Source organism: Poeciliopsis prolifica, unplaced genomic scaffold (assembly GCF_027474105.1).
Source record: "Poeciliopsis prolifica strain line A6 unplaced genomic scaffold, Auburn_PproV2 SCAFFOLD012, whole genome shotgun sequence".
Classification (NCBI taxonomy): Eukaryota; Metazoa; Chordata; class Actinopteri; order Cyprinodontiformes; family Poeciliidae; genus Poeciliopsis; species Poeciliopsis prolifica.
The window spans coordinates 12,194,702-12,210,570 of NW_026562387.1; the positions used below are offsets into that span (position 1 = coordinate 12,194,702).

General features: G+C 41.6%; 1 protein-coding gene across 1 annotated transcript; it reads right to left on the reverse strand.

The window, feature by feature from the left end:
- Positions 1–13,175: 13,175 nt before the first annotated feature.
- On the reverse strand, positions 13,176–14,373 carry LOC129364510 (serine/threonine-protein kinase DCLK1-like). The gene has a single exon (XM_055037171.1). It carries the CDS (start codon positions 14,371–14,373, stop codon positions 13,345–13,347), a length of 1,029 nt encoding a protein of 342 aa, XP_054893146.1. The 3' UTR covers positions 13,176–13,344.
- Positions 14,374–15,869: the final 1,496 nt, after the last annotated feature.

Sequence of the window (15,869 nt, forward strand, 5' to 3'; positions counted from 1 at the left end):
TGTAGGGAGAAAAACACACTTTCCATACCCTCTTATAGGCAAATACCAAGTGATTTAGGTGGTAGGAACACAGGCACTCCAGCTTTGAGCTCTTCCTATCTGTTGCTTCTACTGCTGCTTCCAATAAGTTGGAAGGACATTGCCCAGAGGCTGACAAAGGAAAAGTGAATGAAACAGGCCTTCGCTACTGACACAACCCATAAAATGAGAAAAGCCGGAAAAGTTTTGTGTAAACACAATTGTGCTTTTGTGCCTCCAGGGAGAAGATTTAACATCCCAAGCAAGGTTCCTGCAGACAGAGAGGCTCATGCTTAAAATCACATCCAGGCACTGTTTAGTAACATGCTACTGAAAGGAAACAGCCTCGGCTCATACAACCGGGGGCGAGGCACGCGATTCGTTTCATGTGTTTATACTCAAGGCCAAAGAGCAAAACAGGCCAGCGCTGTCTATCCCCAGGCAAAGGACTTTTGTTTGACACAAATCTGTTGAACTTTGTTTACCATCTCCTTGATTTTCCATTTGGGTTCCTCTCTCCACAGCTGCGGGGCTAAACACATGTTTTGTTGCAGAGGATTGGAGTGATACCTAAAGTCCCCTGGCTCAGAGTTGAGTGTTTTGACTGATAGACAGGTTCCCCTTGGGACAATGCATCATGTCTTTCTTTGCCTACGAACACTCAGAGCATCAGATGAGAGGCAAAAATGCCTCAAAACGAAAACCAGATAACTGGAGGGAGTTCTTTTGATATGGGCGGAAGTATTCTACTTTTTCCAGTTTGTGGAGTTCAATAAATTCTCTAAATTTAGATATTGTCTTCACAGAAATTATGATTAACAAAGTTTACAGCTGCAGTGTGTTTTCTATTCCATACCCTGTGAGTTAAAGGCTGACGTAATATAAGTACATCACAATTTCTATGGATGGCCATTTGCACCGGGAGACAGAATCATCAGAGAATTCACAGAAATAATCCAAATTATGAAACATAAACATTCCTATTAGGTGTTCTATGTCTTGATTAATCCAAGTTTCACCTCATCCTTATGAAGCACCATCTAAAGTATCCATATTTGTCAAAAGGTTTTTACATTTCAATGCAAATGGAGCTGTAAGTATTTCAGGGTATGTCTCTGTGAGCATTGTCCTGCCAGCTACGCAGTGAAATGTTTTCTCGTTCTACTTTGCAATGTAGGTCAAACACAGTTTGATTGAATGAAAACATTTGTGCACATCAACAATCCATATAGACGTGAGGCATATTAGTTGTAATAAAAAAATTTAAAAAAAAAACTAAGGTGGATTTGAAAACAGAGCTGTAGAGGTTTTTTCAGAATTTTTTAGAAAAATTCTCTGGAGCAGAGATTTTTAAGAAATACAGACCAAATATATTAAATAATGAAAACTGTTTGCTCTTACTGCTTGCTATCTTGAAAGTCTGTCTGCCAACTTCACACATTCTTTTTTGATTAGTTTTAAAACCAGTCATGCAAGGTGACTTCCTGTTGAGAAAGGAAAGGAATGAGACAAATTGCTACAGTGGGGAGAGTGTGTCCCATGGGTGAGCCCAGAACAATAGGAGCTGCTAGCTTAGGTCAGGAAATCACATGTATGGGCATTTTCAGGCACACGAAATGTGTGAAATGTGCAATCCAAGTGAGGTAATAAATAGGCCGTGAAAATGACAGATCACTGACAAAGATAGGAAAAAATGGCCCAGAAAAGCATGGGAGGGGTACGGGATATCATCCATCCAGGTCTGCGGGTGATCCATCAGGACATGTCGGGGTCCAGTAAAAGGCCATGTCCAGGAGAAGAAGCAGCAGATCTGGCCGCCAGATGCAGAGCAGTCTTGTGGGGATGGATCATCTTCCTGTTTTGTGTGCTGCTCAGGGAAAGAAGCCAAAAAATGATCTGAGAATATCTGAATGGTCATGCATTTGAATGAGGGAGGCAGGGTGTGGGGCATCCAGCTGTGCCTGTCTGCCTGAGAATTACCGGATACCACAGGAATTCAGACAAAGCAAAGGTAGGGCTGCAAATACGTGAATATTATGTGCTTGTGCATAAAGTTAAGACAAATAATAAGAGGAATGAAAATTCAGGATCACAAGCTGTGCAGAAAACTCTGCAATGAACTGGGAATACATAAATATGTTTAGATTAGACACCATTGTGTATGACCATTTGTGCAATTCAAATATACTCAGGATTATTTGCCGGCATTAAAAAGCTGTGGCTCACATGTATCAACCAGCTTCGCACAGACACTGTGCACAAGAGAAGCTACATGAGGAAGGGTTAAAACAATATCCACTGTGATAACTGGAGAGTGAATGGGAGGGAGATTTGCTCCAGTGTTTATGCAGTCAGACACAGCAGCCGCTTTGATGCGTGATCATACTGTCGATGGCTCGCTTTAGAGTGCACACACAAAATGACAGTTTAGAAATTCATATATATATATATATATATATATATATTATATATATATATATAAACCTGCCTCTCCAACCTGGAAGCTCATGTCAGGCATCATACGGCCAAGATAAGCAAACACATGGATAAACACATGAGCATGGCACAGAAAGGTATCGGTGTAAATAGCAGAGGAGCCAAACACCAACTCCTCGTAGACCGCACAGTTGCCCGAGACTGCAAAACCTGACACACCAACCTGTGCATGGCTTGGATTGATTACAAGAAAGCCTATGACTCAATGCCGCATACTTGGATCATTGAATGCCTAGAGATGTATAACATCAACAGGATTCTGAGAGCCTTCATTGCAAACTCGATGAGGCTGTGGAAAACCACCCTTGAAGCCAACTGCAAACCACTTGCACAAGTGTCCATCAAATGTGGCATATACCAAGGAGATGCTCTGTCCCGCTACTGTTCTGCCTGAACCCCTCAGCCAAATTATCAACAAGACTGGCTACGGATACCGACTCAAAAATGGGGCCAACATCAGTCACCTTCTCTACATGGATGACATCAAGCTGTACGCCAAGAGTGAGCGAGACATCGACTCACTGATCCACACCACCAGGATCTACAGCACTGACATTGGGATGTCATTCGGACTAGAGAAGTGTGGTCGGCTGATCACAAAGAGGGGGAAAGTGATCCGCACAGAAGGAGTCTCACTCCCACAAGGAACAATAGCAGACATAGAGGACAGTTACAAGTACCTAGGTATACCACAAGCAAATGGCAACCACAATGAGGCCACAAGGAAAGGAGCCACAGCTAAATACCTCCAACGAATAAGGCAAGTCCTGAGAAGCCAGCTCAATGGCAAGAACAAAATCCGTGCGATAAACAGCTATGCCCTGCCAGTAATCAGATACCCTGCTGGAATAATTAGCTGGCCAAAGGAGGAGATAAAAGCCACAGATATTAAGACTAGAAAGCTACTAACCATGCATGGAGGGTTCCATCCCAAATCCAGCACCCTGAGACTGTACACGAGCCGCAAGGACAGAGGCAGAGGACTAGTGAGTGTGAGAACCACTGTCCAGGACGAAGCAACTAAGATCCAAATACATCAGGGACAAAGCCTCAACAGACAATGTGCTCAGTGAATGTCTCAGACAACAGGGAACGGAGGTTGAGGTGCCAGAGATACCATCATGGGAGGACAAGCCCCTACATGGGATGTACCACCAGCAAATAACCCAAGTGGCTGATATCAGTAAATCCTACCAATGGCTGGAAAAAGCTGGACTCAAGGACAGCACAGAGGCCCTCATCCTGGCCGCCCAGGAACAGGCCCTAAACACCAGAGCAATAGAGGCCCAGATCTACCACACCAGACAAGACCCAAGGTGTAGGTTGTGCAAGGAGGCCCCTGAGACAGTCCAGCACATCACAGCAGGGTGCAAGATACTGGCAGGGAAAGTGTACATGGAGCGACATAACCAAGTGGCAGGCATAGTGTACAGAAACTGTGCAGAATATGGACTGGAAACCCCGAGATCAAAGTGGGAAACACCCCCAAAGGTGGTGGAGAACGCCAGAGCTAAGATCCTGTGGGACTTCCAGATCCAGACAGACAAAATGGTAATGGCGAACCAACCAGACATTGTCGTAGTGGATAAACAACAGAGGAAAGCCGTTGTGGTTGATGTAGCAATACCAAGTGATTGCAACATCAGGAAAAGGAGCACGAGAAACTGGAGAAATACCAGGGCCTCAGGGAAGAACTGGAGAGGGCCTGGAAGGTGAGGACCACAGTGGTGCCTGTGGTCATCGGGGCCCTCTGGGCAGTAACCCCCAAACTGGAGCAGTGGCTACAACAGATCCCAGGAACAACATCAGACATCTCAGTCCAGAAATGTGCAGTCCTTGGCACAGCCAAGATACTGCGCAGAACCCTCAAGCTCCCAGGCCTCTGGTAGAGGACCCGAGCTCAGAGGATAAGAACCACCCGCGGTGGGTGAGAAGGGAATTTTTTTTTTTAATATATATATATATTCATATATGCCAATGCAAAGTATTTGCATTGACCTACACATGTATGTCCTCAGTGGAAGAGTAGAAATATTCTGTTGTATGTTGTGCTGTTAATGGTGTAACAGCACATTGCCAGCAGTTCCAAATGTTGAAGGTGGCATCCTGCTGTGGAGTTTCCTATCTTTATCAGGACCAGGAAAGCTGGTCAGAGATGATGGGAAGATGATTGGAGCTAAATTCAGAGCAATCTGGAAAATAAAAATCTGTCAGACACTAAAAACACTGTGACAGAATTTCTCCTGCTATGACGTAGATTTCAATTTATTGAGAAATTTATTATAATTCTTGTTAATTGATGTTCAGGTATGCTCTGTGTCTAACCTAACTGACTACTTTAAAAAGAAAAATTACTATAAATTTGAACCTTGCAGTTGGCAGGGAGATACCTTAAAAAACTTGTTGCTGTGATTGCAGTGAATTGTAGTTCTACGAACTGAACAGATATCAGATTGTGGTTTGTAAAAACTTTTGAAAACTTGTATGACGTCCCTCCCGTCTCAAAATTATGCTGTATGTTGTGTTGCCTATCACAGAAACCTCTGTACCGGATTTTAAAATAGTCAAGGCAAATAAATATATGCTACCAGATATATTAGAAGACAAACAAAGCCTTGTAACATACAACCACATGGATGCTGCCGAGTACAACCCAGAGACAGAACATTAAAAAATCAAGATCAAATCTAGTTTCTCTGCTTTGATACACATCTTCACCCTTGTATCCAGTGTGTTATCAGACAGCGGGAGCAGCAAAAACACCATAAAGACATTTTGTCTCTGAGTACTCCCTCATTAGCTGAGGCACATTTACAATGTTTACATTAATAAAGCACCAACTTTAAATGCCATTATTCGTGTTAAGTCGGCAACAGCAGCAATGAAGCCAGCACATCTTTGCGACAGCATTAGGGACATATGCACTGGTTAATGATGTCTCCAGATTGCAGAGGGCTGATTAATTGATTAGGCCCATTAGGAAAGGCACATTAGAAGAGCTATTAATTTTGCAGCAGCAGCGCCCCTACATGTGCTCCCAGAGAGCAGATGGCAATGAATGATGTATTTTGTTAGAACAGTAAATATTGACAGGTGCGCCTGGTAGCCTCCTCAGGCTCCCCATAGATTGTGCATAGGGAGAGGACTCTAATTAACCGTGTCCAGCGAGGAGACCTCTGGAAAGCAGATCTCCTGACCCACTTAGGTCTTAAAATGGCCAGAGAGTTAAGTAGGCCTTGTGCATTGCCCTCTGTAATATACGTCTAGATGGAGAGTTGGAAAGTGAAGAGATTTTGAATCTAATGGTCTGGCTTGACCAGTGGAATGGTCTGTAATAGGTCCTCACCTCGTACCTCTTTGCCTCCAGTCACAATGTAGCACACCATTTCAATCAAAAAGCCAAGAAAACTCATTTCTGAGCAACCTTGGCATCTGCTGCACTTTGTTGCTCAGTGGTGATTTTTTATCTACAGCTACAGATCCTCTCCTAGACTGAACTAATTTCCTAGACTGAACTAATTTCTCATACAGACACAGAAAAGCAACAAAATAGAGGTACAGTAACAATGGAACTGCATTGATTGGCATTATTTGTCCTATTTTCATGACATATGTATCAAAGCTGTTACCTGCCTCACTCCTGAAAAAAAATGTTTCAGTGGTTTTTATTCAAGTAGACAGAGTTGATCTTGCAATGCTACATTTATTTTTTTTTTATCTACCCAGTTTGTGCTTTTCAACGTGAAAAGAAGAAACAGCACAGAAACATGACAAGCAAGATGTCATTAACGTATTGATCATATGTCCTTCATGCTGAGAGGCAGCAGAGCTACCAACTGAGAGATGTGTCTGCAAGGAGCAAGGAAGCAGATCCCCTGGGGTTTGGGAACCATCAAGATAATTTCAGTAGACCCAGGTCAGTAGCTTGAAGGTGGGGGCGATGGCGGGGGGCCACATAACTGAAATGATCCTCAGCTGGGATCTGAGTGAGGAGGGCAGCTGGGCAAAACATCAATGCTTGAACCTATTATGGATGCTCAATGAATAAATATGAATAGATATAAAACACATTTTGTATGCAATGGTAAATGTTGCTCCATGTTTTTTTGTAGATGTTACCTTGACTTGACCTCAACAATAAAAGAAAATAGAGGAAATCCTGACTAGAAAACACAACTGATTTCTTCCTCGGCCTTCTAAAATATTTGTGTAAATTTGAAAAGATAAAAAATGCAACAAAAAAAAATATTTTACAAAAAGCTGTATCCAGTAGTTTTTGGGGGGTGTTAATTTATTTTAAACTACACATTAGATAACTTTTGAAAGTGCAAAATTTAATAGACACCTGCACTATGAAAAAAGATAACAATTTTTTCTCACTGTCTGATATAAGATTAAATATTTTTGTGTTATGAATCAAAACAATTTGAAAAATAATAATGTGTTGTAAGTTTACCTATTAACTGCTATTAAGATTATTATCACTTTAAAGCTCCTGTATATAACTACTATTAGATAATTTCAGTAGACATGCTTTTAATAATAGTTGAAGACAACCACATTCAAAACACCATGACAGCACTGTCAATCAAGCTATCGTAGAAGATCAATGTGCTCATGGTGGAGAAACAACTTATTTTTCAGGAAAACTGTTTATCCTCGTCATTGTTGGCAATACCTGAGTATTCATAACAAGCTTTTCTGTCAGGAAAAAGGTGTAAAAAGAGCAAGGTGAAAGGGGTGAACAGCACATACACATACATGACTGACAGCACTAAGACCATCCTTCTGCCTCCGACTGTTGTTTCTGACCAACTATCTTTTTTAAGAGTTACATTTTACAAGCAGACCTCAGGCAGCAAACACTGCCTGCAGTCTTAGCAGAAAGGATACCGATCCCACTTCATGTCCACATTGTAAATGAACTACAATCAAAACAGCATCAATCAGTGCTCGCGATTCCAACTCCTGGCTCGCCAATTGGGTGCCTGAGTGAATTAGTTATACACCCAAACACAAGGCTGTCACATAAACACCAACCAACCTGTACCATTTGTAAACAACATAAAAATTCTACTGCAGTCACCTTTCAACCCAAATAGGTCAGCACTAAGACAGGTTTAGCCTCAATATTGTAGAATTTAGCTACTCTTTACAAAAATGTCACAATTTGTACAACAACAAAAAGATAGAAACCTCAAGGCCAATTTCTACAATTGTTTTGTTAAAAATTATTTTTGTGTAGCTGGACTTTAGAACAATTTCATGAGCAAAGAAATTTAATTTAATTTATGTTGTTATTATATCTACATCGTTCTATACTGAGCAGCTTTTTATTGCTTTACATCTCTGGCAGAGTCACAAAGGCTCAAGCTGTGTGAAAAAATACACTCCACCTTTCAGTTACACGACAAAGATGACTGTTTGATAAAATTGTTTTCTAAGAAGATTTTCCTTCCAGGGTTACGTGTCGTTTTTGTTATTTTCCAACCAGCCATAGTCCCCAGGAGAAAACAGCTGATGATCCTCAGAAGTATCTTCCTGGAAAGTGAAGAAAGAAAAGCTCCCTTCCTTCTATACTCCATGCTTCCGCTGTCTCTAAAGTGTACTGCGTTTTGGTCTTTGAAACTCAGCAGTACGCTGTTCCAGTTTTGTTTTTTTAAAAACCTTTACAAAATGAGGACATGTCAGTATTTTTGTCTGCTTTTTATTTTCAAGCAAATTATTTTTGACGATATGCCTATTTTGTAGCACTTAAAAGACACAAAGTAAAACCAGAATTTATTAGATTAACTCTCACTCATTTATTTAATATTTAGAGAAAATTATGTTTTTTGAATCTTTTCTAGTTTTTGTCTAAGTTTGACCTCTTTCTTTTAATATTCATGCATTTCTTACAAATAGGCAGCATTTAAATTATGTTCAAAATACTCCTTTTAAGTGTAGGAGTATATATACGCTTCTTATCAATATGTAATTATTATGCTTTCATTTCTTTGCTCATGTTTTTTTACAGTTTAACCCTCTCAGGCTCAAATTACTTGCAAAGACTAGCTAAGTAGCACTGAGCTGTTGCAAATCTGCAACATCTGCCTGGAGAGGGTTTTAAACGGCTTTTTGAAGGTGATTCGTCATTAACATTTATTTCTTAGAAAAACTACAGTGATCTATGAGATGGGAAGACATTTCTAAGCAGCCTTCTCCCTCTTTGGACTATGTAAGATCTTGTTTTGATATCCTAATACCAACCTTTGTGATTATTGTTGCGTCTTTATTTGTCTTATTTTCATTTTGATATATTTCTATTCTGAAATCAATCAAATAAATTGCTAATCAGACACCACTTCTCATGAAACCTCTTTGATGGGAAAAACAGACATGAAATATGAAATTAATGGGAAAAATAAATGGTGAAATGAAGTAGAAGATTGAGGAAAAGTTGTCAGTGGCCAGCAGTATAAGCCTGTAGCAATATAACTACAGGATGTGTATGACAGAGATGTGAACTTACCACTGTTCCTCTGTCTCCTTCCCTGCTCACATTTATTGACTGATTTCTACTCGCCCTTCACACAAAGGTCACAGTCCAAAAAAAACCATGTTTGGAAGTGTGAAGTAAAAGCTGAGAGCAGTGTCTGTGCAGGGACACAAACTCAACACACGCATGTTTTCTACAAAAGCACTGTCATGAATGTTTTTCATTTTCGTTTTCTTGATTTTCTTGGCATGTTTTTTTGTTTTTATAAAGCATGATGACAGCAACAAATGCAATGCAAAAAATTACAGTTACTGAATGAAAATTCATTTGGTTATGTTTGTGGTGTGAGCTTCACCAGAAAATGTTTTGCTTTTAAGGACTCCTTACGGAAGGACAGCTCTTTCATAAAGATGTGACCTTTAGTATTAACATCGAAGTATATTGGGTATTTTCTTTGCCGTGATGCACTGCTGAGTTTCTGCGCACAATATGAAGTTTGATCAGGTGTTGGGGTTTATAATGGAAAGCCCGAGGCATGCACCTGTCTCCTTTTTTTCTGCCTGAGTTCTACTGCTTAGCTTTTTTTCATTGTATCCTGCAGAGCATTCCCCAAAAAGACACTACTTCTCTGACATTAAGAAACTGCTGCGCATCATTTACTCACTCAAAAAAATATCATCAGCCTCAAAGAACCCTCCATTGATCAGCCACAACCCAATATATGGCCCTGGTGCTCGTAGGCAGGATCATTGCTGAGCCGTCCCACATTGGCCTGTGTGAGGTTTTCCCACAAACCAGCCAGAGAGTATTGAGTAAAGTTCAAAATAAATTTTAATTTATTACAAAAAATCCACAAATAATTTCAAAATGATAAATCGGGCCCAAAACTGAGGTCAACATAACAAACTACAACTCAGGTAGCAACACAAAGAACTCAAACAAAAAACTGACCTAACTAACAAGACATGAAGAGAACTTAAATAGTGGGTGATCAAACCACTACTAAACACAAAAGGGATAATTAAACACACACAAAAAACACAAACAAATAAGAAACATTACTAAATCTTTAAATTAAATAAATATTAGAACTGAACTAACTTTCAAAAGAAAAACCATTAAAGAAATAATGAAACTAAACTAAAAAACCAAATTTCCCCCTCCGCTGGTGAGCAGATGGAATGGCCCACTGGGAAGTTGACCACCAGTGGGCATCAGCTGGAAATCATCTGTAGCTCCAGGGGAAACTGGTAAACTCAAACAAAGAAATTTAGTGCATTTAACAAAAATTATAAAGAACTGACAAATAAAGTTAACTAAATGGGTGCACTACACATAGTTAACTAAATTGGTCAAATTAATGAAGACTAATTTGAAAATAAAAATCTAAACTATTCAAACAAATATATAAAGTAATATTAAAGAAGAACAGAAAATAATTACTTTTATTCTGTGACAGCAGGGACAGCTGTCACATTCCCCCACCCTTCAGAAGGGTCCTCACACAAACGCGAAAGGTAGTCTGCAGTCACATTCAGCTTGCCAGGTATGTGTTGTACTGTAAAGCGGAAGGGTTGCATGGCAAGAAACCATCTTGTAATGCGACTATTTGTGTCCTTCATACGCTGTAGCCACTGAAGAGCTTTGTGGTCAGTCTGGAGAATGAACTCTCTTCCAAGAAGGTAATACTTCAGGGAATCCAGGGCCCATTTTATGGCGAGGGCTTCTTTTTCCACCGTAGAATAACGGACTTCTCTGGGGTGTAGCTTACGGCTTATGAAAGCTACAGGTTGTAAAGCCTCATCACCTTGCAGGAGGACTGCTCCAATACCTCTTTCTGAGGCATCTGTTTGTAGAATAAAACCTTTGTCAAAATCAGGACACTTCAGGACAGAGCTCCGACCCAGTGCTTGTTGAATATCATGGAATGCTGCAATAGTCTTTTCCGTCCATTGGACTTTACTGGGACATTTAGATCCAGTCATGTCTGTCAGCGAGGAAGCTCTAGCTGAAAAGTTTTTTATAAATCTATGATAAAACCCTGCCATCCCTAGAAATGACCTCAATTGCTTTTTGGTTTGAGGCAAGGGACAGGATTCAATGGCATGAATCTTGCGAACCTGTGGCTTAAGTTCACCATTTCCAATTATGAAACCCAGATACTCTGTCTCTGATTGTGCAAAAACACATTTTGCTGGGTTAATGGTCAAACCTGCATTTTGGAGTAGGCCCAAGATTTCTTGTAAGTGTTGAAGGTGCTCCTCCCATGAGTTACTATATATCACAATATCATCGAGATAGGCACAGGCATAGTCCTCACATCCACGCAGTACCTGATCCATAAGCCTTTGGAAGGTCGCGGGTGCGCCATGCAGTCCAAAGGGCAAAACTGTAAACTGGAAGAGTCCCCAAGGAGTCCGAAAGGCCGTCAACTCCCTGGACTTCTTGGAAAGGGGCACTTGCCAGTAACCTTTGCACAAGTCAATAGTTGTGAGGTATTTAGCTTTGCCCAATCTATTGACCATATCATCAATGCGAGGAGTAGGGTAGGAGTCAAATTTTGACACAGAATTAAGGTACCTGAAGTCTATACAGAAACGCATTGTTCCATCTTTCTTCGGCACCAAGACGACAGGATTACACCACTCACTCTTGGAAGATTCAACAATCCCGAGGGACTGCATCAATTCCAACTCTCTCTTCAGGGAGCTGAGCAGGCGTTCTGGAATCCTGTAGCTCAGACGTTTAACTTTAGCATCACTTTTCAACACAATTTCATGTTCAAGAATGTCTGTACGACCTGGATATTCTTTAAATATTTGAGGATTACATAATGCTCTGACCTGTAGTTGTTGTTCACTTGACAGATGTTTCAAGTCAAGCTCCATTGGTGCTGATGAGGGTAGGTACTGATCATCAACAGCTTCCTCCTCTTTTCCTCCTCTAAGCTTTTCTAATAAGTTTCTAATAAGTCATGTTAAATTAATATGCCCTTGTACTCTGTAAGTATACAGTTAAATAAATATTCTGTTTTTGTTTTTTATCTAATTAGCCGTTTTTGAGTTGTCAAGCTGATCCCATCCCATTTGGCAGCCAGTGTTCATTGATTAAAAATTGTATTCAAAGCTTTGAGATGTGGAAAAATGCAAACGGTCACAGCACAGAAACTAGAGGATGCTCAACTGTCGCTCTTAATATAGAAGGACTGTTTTGTAACATTAAATACTGTGGGAAAGCTATAAGCCAAGTAGAAGCCTCATTCATTGGCCAGCTATATTGGCTTATGTTGCCAATGTTACTAAAAAAATGGCAAAACAGAAAAAGAAAAAAGTAGCATTGCTGATTTGGCGAAGTCTAAAATGTATTTCAATTTGCCTAAACGGAGGCCTACATAAGAATAGACAAGAAAAACTAAAGCAAAGTTATCAGAGCAGGAGCAACGTTGTAATGAGTTAATATACATCTCCTGAAAAAAAAATCTCCTGAACTTTAGGAGAGACAGAAACTAATCCAAAAACTTAATTATTCTGAAAATTTTTGAATCACATTTAAAAAATACAATTGAAGGACTTGCGGTAACCTTCAGCCACAAGGTTGGGGATTTCAGCAGGACAAATGAGCTTCATGTGTCCTGCTGAAATCAGTAGCTCTGTTGAAGGAGAAAATAAAAGCTCACCATTATCACTGTTGCACCAGAATGTTCATCTTGACACATTTAAGTAAAAATTTAAGCTTGCAACAACTGGGCTATGAAATCAGAAGGAACAATTTGTCTGAATGAAACATTTTTCCATTGAGTTGCATGTTCTTTCTCTGCATTACATCTTCAATTTGTGCTTCAGTCCTATTACTATCCTATCTCATATCCTCTTTAGTAAGTGTTTTCCAAAAAATGTTTTAATCAGTAAAATGAAACTTTACAAGCAATTGAATTGATGAATTCTTCCTACTATAAAATCTTTTCTAAACCCTTTGCAGGGGCGTACACATACAAAATGACACAAGATCCGCCCTTGTCATTTTTAGATCAGATGCTGGACAAACTGCTGACTCATAAATCCAGAGATAACTAGAAGCGAGGGCTGGCACTGTGCGATGCAGCACTAACACTTGCAGATAGAATTCTCGGCGAGGAGCAAAGAGCAATGCGTCAGCATATGTGCAAATGCAATAGACATGTTTTTCCGGCTAGTAACACGTGTCCAAACGAATATGCCTTCAGAGCTTCTCTGAGCGGTACTGGATGAGATCAAAGCTTCACTCTCCACCCTGATCTTAGATGCTAAAGGTGTTGGGATGTGCTGGTTTCTTCATGTTCAAGTGACTCTAAGATGTAGTTGGCCTATGCTCAGTCACAGCTTTGTCCTTTTCCTGGCGTCGGCTGAGGTGCCTGGGCTGGTTGGGGAAGGGGTGGGAGATTTCCCCGAATGAGAAGTGGACTGCTGACTGGCTGGCGTCCCGTTCACAGAAGCTGGGGACTTGCTGCGATGTGATTGGATGACAGTCCTGGGAGAGCATCGGTTGAGAGAACCTGACATCTTGCCATAGGTCACTGACTTCATCATGCGGCATTCACTCTCATCCAACATCAAGTCATCATGGTAGCGAAACTTCTCTGGTCCACAGACCACAAAAATATCCTCCTCACCAAAGAAGTCCTGCAGACATGCAACCAGTTTGCCCTCCAATGTGTAGATTTTCTTCACCACCCCAGAGTCGAGCTTGATGGCATCAGTGATATCGGTCAGAACCTGCTCATAGGAGTGGGCTGTTTTCTTATTCAGCAGGATCCTCACGGCTTTGCGGGGCTTAACTCCACTTCGAACCACCGTTACTAGCTTTGGACGGATGAAGTCCTTGCCTTCTCGGCCGTCTGAGGCACAAGCTTTGGCACAGCTCAGGGACGGAGGCCCACGTGATGAAGAGGACGAGGCCTTGACATTCACTGACCAGTTGGGGTTTACGTTTTTTATGTAATCCAGCTTTTTGTAGGCCTCTATGGAGCTGCAGACATAGCTTTCACCTTCAACCAGCAGATCGATACTAGCGATCTTCTTGCCATCCAGGGTGTAGATAGTCCGGACCCCCTGGGGCAAGTTGACGTTGTCAGACAAAGAGCGGGTCAGGTCGGCTAGCAGTGCGTCAAAGGTCCGGAACCTATCTGAGGAGATGGCGTACACGATCCCGTTGAAGTAGCGGTCCCCGTTGCGGTAGAAGCGAACTTTCTTGGCCCTCTTCTCGGCACTCAGAGTCTTCAAGGTCCTGGTCCGGTACAGGCTGCAGTGGGCGCTGTGTGTGGGGCTAGGCACCCCGTTCATCTTAGCGTTGGACCGGCCGTGCCTCTGACCTTTGTCCCGATCGTCGAAATGCTCCATCTCCATTTCGCTGCCTAAGCTTCCTCTGCCTCTTCCAGCTTGCCAGGTATGTGTTGTACTGTAAAGCGGAAGGGTTGCATGGCAAGAAACCATCTTGTAATGCGACTATTTGTGTCCTTCATACGCTGTAGCCACTGAAGAGCTTTGTGGTCAGTCTGGAGAATGAACTCTCTTCCAAGAAGGTAATACTTCAGGGAATCCAGGGCCCATTTTATGGCGAGGGCTTCTTTTTCCACCGTAGAATAACGGACTTCTCTGGGGTGTAGCTTACGGCTTATGAAAGCTACAGGTTGTAAAGCCTCATCACCTTGCAGGAGGACTGCTCCAATACCTCTTTCTGAGGCATCTGTTTGTAGAATAAAACCTTTGTCAAAATCAGGACACTTCAGGACAGAGCTCCGACCCAGTGCTTGTTGAATATCATGGAATGCTGCTATAGTCTTTTCCGTCCATTGGACTTTACTGGGACATTTAGATCCAGTCATGTCTGTCAGCGAGGAAGCTCTAGCTGAAAAGTTTTTTATAAATCTATGATAAAACCCTGCCATCCCTAGAAATGACCTCAATTGCTTTTTGGTTTGAGGCAAGGGACAGGATTCAATGGCATGAATCTTGCGAACCTGTGGCTTAAGTTCACCATTTCCAATTATGAAACCCAGATACTCTGTCTCCGATTGTGCAAAAACACATTTTGCTGGGTTAATGGTCAAACCTGCATTTTGGAGGAGGCCCAAGATTTCTTGTAAGTGTTGAAGGTGCTCCTCCCATGAGTTACTATATATCACAATATCATCGAGATAGGCACAGGCATAGTCCTCACATCCACGCAGTACCTGATCCATAAGCCTTTGGAAGGTCGCGGGTGCGCCATGCAGTCCAAAGGGCAAAACTGTAAACTGGAAGAGTCCCCAAGGAGTCCGAAAGGCCGTCAACTCCCTGGACTTCTTGGAAAGGGGCACTTGCCAGTAACCTTTGCACAAGTCAATAGTTGTGAGGTATTTAGCTTTGCCCAATCTATTGACCATATCATCAATGCGAGGAGTAGGGTAGGAGTCAAACTTTGACACAGAATTAAGGTACCTGAAGTCTATACAGAAACGCATTGTTCCATCTTTCTTCGGCACCAAGACGACAGGATTACACCACTCACTTTTGGAAGATTCAACAATCCCGAGGGACTGCATCAATTCCAACTCTCTCTTCAGGGAGCTGAGCAGGCGTTCTGGAATCCTGTAGCTCAGACGTTTAACTTTAGCATCACTTTTCAACACAATTTCATGTTCAAGAATGTCTGTACGACCTGGATATTCTTTAAATATTTGAGGATTACATAATGCTCTGACCTGTAGTTGTTGTTCACTTGACAGATGTTTCAAGTCAAGCTCCATTGGTGCTGACGAGGGTAGGTACTGATCATCAACAGCTTCCTCCTCTTCCACAGCTCTAATCAGCATGACGTCTGTCCCCACTTTAGGTCGCTCTGTCCACACCTTAAGGAGGTT